We start from the raw sequence: 9,639 nt of genomic DNA, 5'->3' as shown, positions 1-9,639 counted from the left end.
TACAGAATTTGTTGGGTCGAGGGATTGGGAAGACCAAGACACTAACCTTCAAATGGGGTGGCCTATGTTCCCTGACCAGATAGGAATGGGAAAGGGAGGAGTTGGCAGAGAAAGTCTAGACTCCGGTCTACCATGGAGCCTAGGCCCAGGCCGCCAGAATCCCACCTTCTCCCACCCTCATGGGACTAGAGAATTCTGTAGCTTTCATTGGACCATGGAGAGGATGATGGGAGGCCTGAGTTAGGGTGACCTCTGCTATGAGCATCTCATTTGGATTTTATCTCCACGGGGTCATAGATGTAGCAGCCCACATCACCAATGTTCACACCTGAGGGAGAGAGTCCCATCACCAAGGGCCTTGGGGCTGGGGAGGGTGCTGGGCTGAAGGCTGGAGGGAATTGGGAGGGGTCTGGGGTGTGTTTGACCACAGGGGAAGTTGTCCACACATCCCCACAGACCCACATGCCATACTTTAGGCCCGTTGTCTGGGGTGGGGCTGCCCACCTTTGGGGCCAAACAGGTAGCCATAGCAGGGGATGTGGCAGTAGGGGACGCCGTCATGCTGGGACACAGAGAGAAAGAGAGACGTCTCAGCTTGGCTCTTTTCCCATCTCCAGCCTCCCTCCTCCCAGCATAATCACCCACCCCTGCCCTGCTCACCTCAGCGTGACTCCCAGCAGTCAGGGTCTTCCGGCACCGCTGGCACCTCAGACAGGGTCGGTGCCAATTTCTGCCCAAAGACATCACCTTCTCAGCTGGTGGGGGAGAGATGGTAGTTCAAGGGGCAGGGCAGGGAGACCCACTTGCCTTGTACCACCTCCCTACCCTTTGATGCCCATCCTGCACCCCTCTCTCCTAGCTTTCTGTTGTCACTTACCGAAATAGACGGGTTCCTTACAGCCGGGGCACAGCGAGGTCTCCCCAGTGAATGTCTTCATGTGGGGAGGGCCTTTAAGGGGAAGAGGCCCCCGCTAGGGCTCAGGTGGAGGCCAGGCCTAAACAGGGCCCATCAGCCCTGCCCTGCATATGGCACTGTCCTCTTCCAAAAGCCATGCTCATCCCAGAGCCTCCCACCCACATGGACATTAGCCTGCCTTCCTCAGGCAGAGCTGAGTCCCCTCAGACTCCACTTCCTGCCCCATCCCTACCTGCAGGAGAGACCACCTGCTTCCTTCTCATCCTCCCAGGGGCTCAGGTGCCCACCAGCCCAACCCTGTCAGCAACTCAATCCTCAGGAAACCTGAGCTGATATAGGAGCTGGCCAGGGCAGGGGTGTCAGGTGTTGGGGAGCACAATGTCACTGCCCACTCCAGGTGATGGAGGAAGGAACAGGGAGAGGGGAGAAGTGGAAGAATGTAAGGGGCTGGCCCATCTCAATGACCCCTTACTCTAGGTCATTCCTTCCATGGCCCTGGCCTGGGAGGGGCCTGAGTTCCAGGCCAGCTTTGCCTCTGATTAGCTGTGTGACTGCACAAGGTCATTTGCCCTCTACAGACCTCAAGTTTTCTCACCCGTAAAATGGGGGTGATAATGCCACCTGCCCGATTTACCTCTTACTCAGCAGCTGACACAAGGAAACATCAAAAAAGGGGCCACGGAGAAGAGAAGCCTTTGCCATGAACAAAGTTGTAGGAATGTGAAGCAAAGGACTAGGTGGGATACTGCCACCTGGTCCCCATCCCCTGTTCCATCCTGGGAAAGGGTCAGGAGGAGGAGTAGCTGGGGCTCAATCTCACTTACTTTTCTTGCCCTGGGGGAGGCCAGTCCTGGGCCTGGGGGGGCTGAACCTGCTGGGGCTAAGGGGAGTAGCACTGGCAGGGGTGGGGGTGGGGGATTTGTAGAGGTAGGAGCCCACACCACCAATGTTCACCCCTGCAGAGAGAAGAGGGGAGGTCAGGCTTGAGCCTCCAGCTCCCAGCCACACGGAGGGTTCTGCTGTCCCCTGGCCCCTTCCAGGCTGGTACTTACCCCTGGGTCCAAAGAGAGCCCCATAGCATGGCTTGTGGCAATATGGCCTTCCGTTGTGCTAGGCACAAGCAGAGGGAAGAGGACTGCTTAGGGCCCAAGGGGGCTCTCCTGTGCCCCACAGGCTTTTCCCCAGGACAGGCTGCCAGGTATGTCTGTCTACTGGCCTGGGCTGCCGGGGCTGGGAGCAGTGAGGGGTGGGCTGGCATGCCAGAACTGCCATTGTGGTCAGGGAGACAGGGAAAGAGCAGGTCAGGAAGCTGTGCTGCTTCCCTCCCCCACCTGACGAAAGGCATGGGATCCACCAGCACAATTCAGGCTCCCCACATGCTGGCTGTTGTGGTGCCTATTGGGTAGGTGATCTTGGGAGTTGGCTGCTGAGGTTGCCTTTGGTGGGCCGATGGGGCTGAAACCGGGGGCTGGTGTCTCGGCGACAGTGACAGACACAAGGCTGTGCACCCTAGCCCGGCCTCACCTCTGCATGCCCTCCTGGGGACAGGACACTGTGGCAGCGCTCACATTTCAGACAGAATGGGTGCCAGTTCTTGCCCAGGGAGCTCACCTTCTCTGCTGTGGGGGACAAGGTGCAACTGGGCAGAGCCAGGCCAAGCACAAGGCGCCCTCCTTTCCCCCCTATTCCCCCCAACCGTGATTCCTAGAGACGATGGGGAGTGTCTCCGGGAGGCCAGTTCCATCCCGCCCGAGTGCTGTGCGCCCCACAGGTGGAAAAGGGGGCTGGGACCACACCGTCGCCAGCTCCTTGCGTCCTCATGGAGCCCAAAGGCTCTCACTCGCCCCGTCTTCTCCCCTTCCTCCGCCCAGGCCTCACCAAAGAAAACGGGTTGCTGGCAACGCGGGCAGGTCCAGCTCATGGCTCCGCTCTGAGCAGCCGGCGCCGCACACTGTAGTCAAGTCCGCCGGGGTTCAGTTCCCGCCCCCTTCGCTGGCCCCTCCCATGGCTCAGCCTTGAGCCTCTTTGGGCTGAATCCGCTGCTGCTCGGTTCCCACTGGCCGCCAGAAATTTAGAACCACTCCACCTGGAGAACGCAGGCAACTTTGCTGTTACTTCCAAACACTGAAGTCTCGGACCGGTGGACAGGAGAGAAGATCCTGAAGCTAGACTGGGAGGGGAGGGAGTAATGAAGACACCTGGAAGGGTGGCTGGCACTAGTTCCTGGCTTGGTACAGAGAGGAAAACTGTTCATAATGTAGATGCCATGAAAACACTATTATTTCCCCAAAGTGAGGAGTTAGGCATTCTTTGAAATGGTTTCATTCCACCTTCTCCGTGGCAGATGGTTAAGAGCAACAGAATCTGGAGCCCATCTCGGTTACTTACTCATTCTTTGGCTTCAGGCAAATTACTTAACCTCCCTCTGCCTCCGTTTTCTTATCTGTACAATGAGTAAAGTAATAAGTTTCTCCCTCATAGGACTGTGGTGAGAATTAGATAAGTTAATATCTTAACTTTGGGAAAAGTGCCCAAACAGCACGTGGCACCTAAATGTTATAAAAGCGGTAACTATCATTATGATGGATCCCATAGTGAACCCAAGGCTCAATTTGGAAGCCCCAAAACGGGGTCTGCATACTATGGTTTGCTCATAAAATTATAATGCTTATTAAATTTAAAAGTATAATTCAGACACCAATTACATATTCCTAATTTGGTTTAAGATGTTTTAATATTTGTTAAAAGTAGCTCAGCAATGCTTCAAAGGACACTTCAAGAAACATAAACCCACAGAATGAAAGAAAATATTTGCAAACATATATCTGATAAGGATCTAGTAATCAGAATATATAAAGGATTTTTACAACTCAACAATAAAAACAACCCAAAAAACAACCCAATTAAAAAATGGGAAAAGAATTTGAATAGAGATTTTTCCAAAGAAGATATACAAAGGTCAACAAACACATGAAAAGATGCTCAGCATCATTTGTCATTAGGGAAATGAAAATCAGTAACACAATGAGGTAATATTATACACCTACTAGAATGGCTATAATAAAAAAAGATGAGTGTTAGTGAGGATGTGGCAAAATTGGATCCCTCATACAACGCTGATGGGAATGTAAAATGTGTAGCCCTTCGAAAAATAGTCTGGCAATTCCTCAAAAAGTTAAAACTTAGAGTTACCATATGACCAAGCAGTTGCACTCCTGGGTGCAACTGTCCACACACACACAAAAAGCATATGTCCACACAAAAACTTGAACATGAATGTTCATAGTATTGCTATTCACAACAGCCAAAAGATGGAAAAACCTAAAGCCCATCAACTGATGAATGGATAAACAAAATGCGGTCTATCTATGATAACATATTATTTGGCCATAAAAAGGAATGAAGTACTGATGCATGCTACAACATGAATGGACCATAAAAACATTACATTAAGTGAAAGAAGCCAGACACATAACACCACATATTGTATGATTCCATTTATATGAAATGTCCAAAAAAGGGAAATCCATAATGACAGAAAGTAGATTAGTGGTTGCTACGGGTTTAGGGGAGGGACAATTGGGAGTATCTACTAATGAGGACCAAGTTTCCCTACAGGAGAAATGAAAATGATCTGGCATTAGTGGTGATATTTGCACAACCTTGTGAATATACTAAAAATCATAGATTTGTACACTTTAAAAGGGTGAAATTTATGGTATGTGGATAATGTCTTAATAATTATGCCTGAAGGGAACTACTTTTTTTTAAAAAAGGTAGCTCAGTGGACTTCCCTGGTGGTCCAGTGGTTAAGACTCCGCACTTCCAATGCAGTGGCCATCAGTTCGATCCCTGGTCAGGGAAGTTCCTCATGCTGTGAGGTGTGGCCCCCCCGCCCCCCAAAATAAAAAAACGACAACAAAAAAAGGTAGCTCAGCAAATGAGGGGCAGAAGAGAGGCCTGATTACTTTGTGCCAGGGCCCCAGCAGAGGAGACAATCCCTTGATGAAGTATCATGGTGAAATGAAGGGTTTTCCGGGAATAAGTTCCTGTGTTTTGTCAAGTCAGTTCAGAAATGGCTGAATGGGGCGTGTGTACTAAACCCATCATTGGGTTGCAGCGCTGTGCCCTGCTAGGTGAAAGGAGTCCTATTTGTGTCTTAGGAGTTGGAGACCCTCTCTGGACTTCAATCCCCTCAGATGGGCAATGGGGATGGGACTGGTGTCTCTGAACTTCTGCTTAACACTCCTGTTTCCTCACTTGTCTCCATGAGTACTTTTTGCTTCTAACACTTGCTTTATCCTCCTTGATGACTTCTGAAGGTGGAAGGCTTGCACATTGTGAAATGAACTTTTCTACACTTTCTCATTATTTGTTTCTTGTTTTGGGGAACATTTCAAGATCCTTAGTTTTATAACTGTTTCTGGAAGGGATTCTTCTTTAACAAACTTGAAAAGTACTAGTTTTAGTCTCCACTGATATTTTACTCTCGTGTTTCTGCCTCTCATGTGTTTCTTCTTCAAGAAGGCAGCTCAAGTTTCACTGCCTTTTGCTCTCTAAGGCTCACATTAGGAGGTTGGGAGGACTTCATTGTTGTATTTATTCTTGGACATGCTGCCTCCTTTAGGAAGGCTAACTTCATCTGTCCAAGGATCTAGCCTCAGAATTTCCAGGCCACATCAAATAATCCTTTTCTAAGGTTCCCCACCTCTTTCTGCATTCGATCGCCTTGTGCCCATGCCTCAGCCTCTTAGTTGGGTCATCTTTACCCTGGCATCCAGCACAGGGCCCCATATAAAGAAACAAGCACTGAAGTGCTTTACTCCTCTCCGTCTTCTGTGGCCTTCCGATATTGCATGGCCACAACAAACACAGTATGCCTCATCTTTTCTATTTCAGTGCTTATGAAAGACTAGTTGAGGCCCCTCCTTTTCAAATATTTGCCATCCATTTACAGGTACAACAAATCACAGTATTCCACTCTTCTTCCTTGCCTGGCTTCCATTATTCTGACTCTAACCCAAGAGTCTTTGTAAAGAATGTTAACAGGGAGAATTAACATCTCTTGTAGGAATGCGTTTGCAGTCACTAACAGTGGCTGTTTTGAATACTTTGTGTGACTAAAACCTCTAAAATGATGTTTTAACAAATACCGCAAATGGATAAGTCCAGTTGAGTGTAAGTATTGCCTACTCAATTGAGAGGGTGTAGTTTATATTATCTCTTATAAGAGGCAGACCCCTCTTTCATAAAGATAACTATTCCCTTGGTGCCCCGCCCCACTTTTTTCCTGCACAGACCTCTGTCACAGTATCTGTAATGTTGTGTTACACTTATTTACTTTTCTAGCTTTCTTCAGTTGACAGGATTGATTGAGACTTACTTATCTGTGTATCTATAGTATCAAGTATAGTGGGGGTGCTCAGTAAATGATAGTTACTACTACTACTACCATTATTAAAATCTTCCACTAACACTCTTCATGTTTTTATTGTCACGTACACATATGTTTTAGATTGTTGTATTTTCTTGATGAATTGACCCTTTTATTGTTGTTAGGCTGAAGAAACAAGTTTTCAACTCTAGGTGAGTGGTAGTGGGAGATAATGACCTTAAACACCTGGAGGACTGTCACATGGAAGAGGCATTAGGGGTACTACTGAGACCCCTGGATAGAAGTCATAGGGAAGCAGATTTGGATTCAGTCCACAAAAAGAACCTTCTAATAGAGCCAAATATGCAGTGACTGCTTCAGAAAGTAGTGAGCTTCCTGTCTCTGGATGTTATAAGTAATGCCGGAGAACAAACCAACTAATTGTCATTGTTGCAGAAGGAATGCAAGCATCATATGCAGACAGATCTTTAAGGTTTCTTCACAATTTGACGATGTGTTATTTTGTGATTCCACTCCCCAAGAGAGTTTGAAATCTGTGTTAGCAAGAGAGCATTGCTAAAATAGTGACAGCTACCACCTATGGAATGCCAGTCGTAGGCGTTATACTTATTATTTCTGATCCTACAAAACCTGATGAGGGATTTAAACATTACATTACCAACTGTACAGAAAAGGAAAGTGGCTTGGAGAGGTTAAGAAATGGTTCAACACCATACAGACCCTCATGCATTGTGACTCTTGAACTCATACTTTTTCTACTTGATGCTCCTAAGCATGGTTTCTGCTAAGCTACCCATGTGTTTCAGTCTGAAAGGATACTACTCTTGTCTGTACAGCATCTCTGTACCTAATTGATAAGAAGGCCTATCCAGGTAAATAATGGGTTGAGATACAAGAGGCAGGGAAATGCCATTAAAACTTTTCCATGGCTTCTTGGTACTCTCAAGATAAAGTTTTTAACTTGGCTCTAGGACCCTCCACCTTTCCAGTCTTCTAAGCCATTTCTCCTGTTGCCTCAACCTCTGTAATTACAGTAAATGAGCTTCTTAAATCTGCCAAGTTCTTTCCTGCCTCGGGGGCTTTGCAAATGCTATCTTTTTTCTGGGCACTTGCTTCTCCAATATCTTCACCTCACTCCCCCCCCTCACCTATTCAATACCAGACTATTGGCCCCAGGCACTCCCTCCTATAGCATCTTGTGCTGGGGGTAAAGGGGGTACAATCTATGACAGCTGTGTTTTCCCTGCCTGAGTGCTGAACCAAATGAGGGAAAAAGTCAAATGGAGACCCCATGATAAAAGCTGAGTTTGTAGCTTAGTGGGAGGGTAAAATAGGTCTGCCAACTTCCCACCGACCTCCCCCGCCACATTCTAGGCTTTGTCTACCTCATTACTCTGTGAGCCCTATGAGGGCAGGGACCAGGACTGTTCTGCCAACCACTGCATATGCTTCCAATGCCTTGCTCAATCTCTAGCACATGGTGCTCAATAAAAATTTGTTGGTGAATGAATGTTAAATGTTGCACACAAGTCTCCCTCAAGTGTGAGTAGATGAGGACCAGTGGGAGAGATGTGCGATTACGAGTGGACTGGTAGGGGTTGAGAGTTTGGTTATAACAAAAGCCCTGGAGCAAGGGGAGCTCATTTGTCTAGGAGTAGACTCAGGAATTTGTTTCTTAATATACAAGAGGATCAGCATGTATGATGTAAAATGGAATACGATTTAAACTGATCCTGATTATAAATACTAGGAGACTAATACAGTAAAAAGAACTGAAAATTTGCTTTGGCAGCAAATCAGTCCCACTAATTACAGTCATTCACAAGAACTTACTAATTAAGCCTAATTAGCATGTAGCACAATTATGCCTATCATTAAATATATGGCAAAAGAGAGAATGAGGGAAAAGTGTTGTGTAAACTGTAAAGCACCTTACAAATATGGCTGCTATCATGTGTCAGGTTGGCACTGCAGTGAGTTTTGATTATAACTATAAATTCCACTCATTTTATACCTTTGTAGACTTGTTCAAGTACATGGCCATATGCTTGTCACTTTTAGGCATTATCAAAATTTGTATCTACGGATGACTCTTTTAAAAGGTTTCACTCAGTTCTGTATGTTAATGAAAAATCAGTCTTACCTCTTTATCGTTGTGTTTCTCAACCTTTATTACCCATAACCCTTGTGCTTTCTCACTCCATGTTTTGAATGTCCCCTACAACTAGAAAGTTTTACTTTCTATAGTTTATGAACAAAAAATAAAAACAAAAAATAAAAATAGAAACATACACACAAAACAAAAACAGACTGAAATGCTTTCTTAAAATACACTAATCCTCCCACCTGTAGATAATTGCTGCTGTATAATCACACATTATTTATGGCTCTTGCAAGAGTCTGTCCGATTTTTCCCTTGTTTCCCAGCATCAACTTGCCATCATATGAACCTGTTGAGAGCACTCTGTATTAGCTACTTGTGGTTAGCTGCTTAGGGCTATTGAGTGAGCTACATTTTGTGATTCAGTGGCTTCAGCTGGACTAATTCAGAACCAAGACTGCTGGAAAGGACTTCTTGACCCTTCACCATGTCTGCCTTCAACCTACGCTTGTGAAGAAATCAACAACAGCTTTAAATGATGGTTTTCCATGCAAAGATGGATTTGGCCTCTCAAGTATCACTTGGGAATGTGTATTTCATCTGAAAGTATATTTTAGAAAATGACCTCCAAATAATTTGCAGCATGAAAAATGTATCCATATTCTGGAAACTGAGAGAAGAATAAGAGTGAAACTTGGTGGTCAGCTTACTTATAAATCTGATAGATGGTGACAGTGCCCCTTGGTGGAAACTACCAGCAACTTCCTCATCTTCTTACTAAGGTCTGGGGGGTATTTTTTTTTACAATATACAAGAATAGTCCTTCCATGTCACGAGACTATGTAAGAAGACTAAAACAGTTTAATCTTATGAATTCAGACAAATGCAAATGCTTACCTTTTTATAGAGGAGTCTTTCAGTTCCTCTATGAAGCTCAAGGTCACAGAATCAGGAGCCATGTTCTAGCCTCTTCCCAACTCCAAAATGATTGGCTTTTTCTCTTCTTCTCCTGGGCTTTTGGAACAGGTAGAACTGTAAGATCTTTATTTCTAATCTCTTACTACCCCATACCCTCACCACCAAAAAAAGGGCAGCAATTACTAGTATCTTAGTGGGGATAAGAACCTGAGCACCATCTTTTGATAAAAAGCCACAGGGCTTCCCTGGTGGCGCAGTGGTTGAGAATCTGCCTGCTAATGCAGGGGACACGGGTTCGAGCCCTGGTCT

At 46.0% G+C, this 9,639-nt stretch overlaps 1 protein-coding gene across 1 annotated transcript; it reads right to left on the bottom strand.

Annotated features, from left to right (window-relative positions):
- Nucleotides 1-18: 18 nt before the first annotated feature.
- On the bottom strand, nt 19-9,385 carry CRIP3 (cysteine rich protein 3). Its single transcript, XM_061196177.1, is given in 10 exon segments — nt 19-328; nt 505-562; nt 661-755; nt 878-949; nt 1,741-1,872; nt 1,969-2,026; nt 2,441-2,535; nt 2,795-2,872; nt 2,875-3,086; nt 9,310-9,385. Coding segments are annotated over 10 exon segments (924 nt in total). The 5' UTR covers nt 9,372-9,385; the 3' UTR covers nt 19-266.
- Nucleotides 9,386-9,639: the final 254 nt, after the last annotated feature.

This window comes from Eubalaena glacialis, chromosome 7 (genome assembly GCF_028564815.1).
Source record: "Eubalaena glacialis isolate mEubGla1 chromosome 7, mEubGla1.1.hap2.+ XY, whole genome shotgun sequence".
Classification (NCBI taxonomy): Eukaryota; Metazoa; Chordata; class Mammalia; order Artiodactyla; family Balaenidae; genus Eubalaena; species Eubalaena glacialis.
Note: the sequence above shows the minus strand (reverse complement) of the source record. Positions and strands in the feature narration are given on the sequence as shown.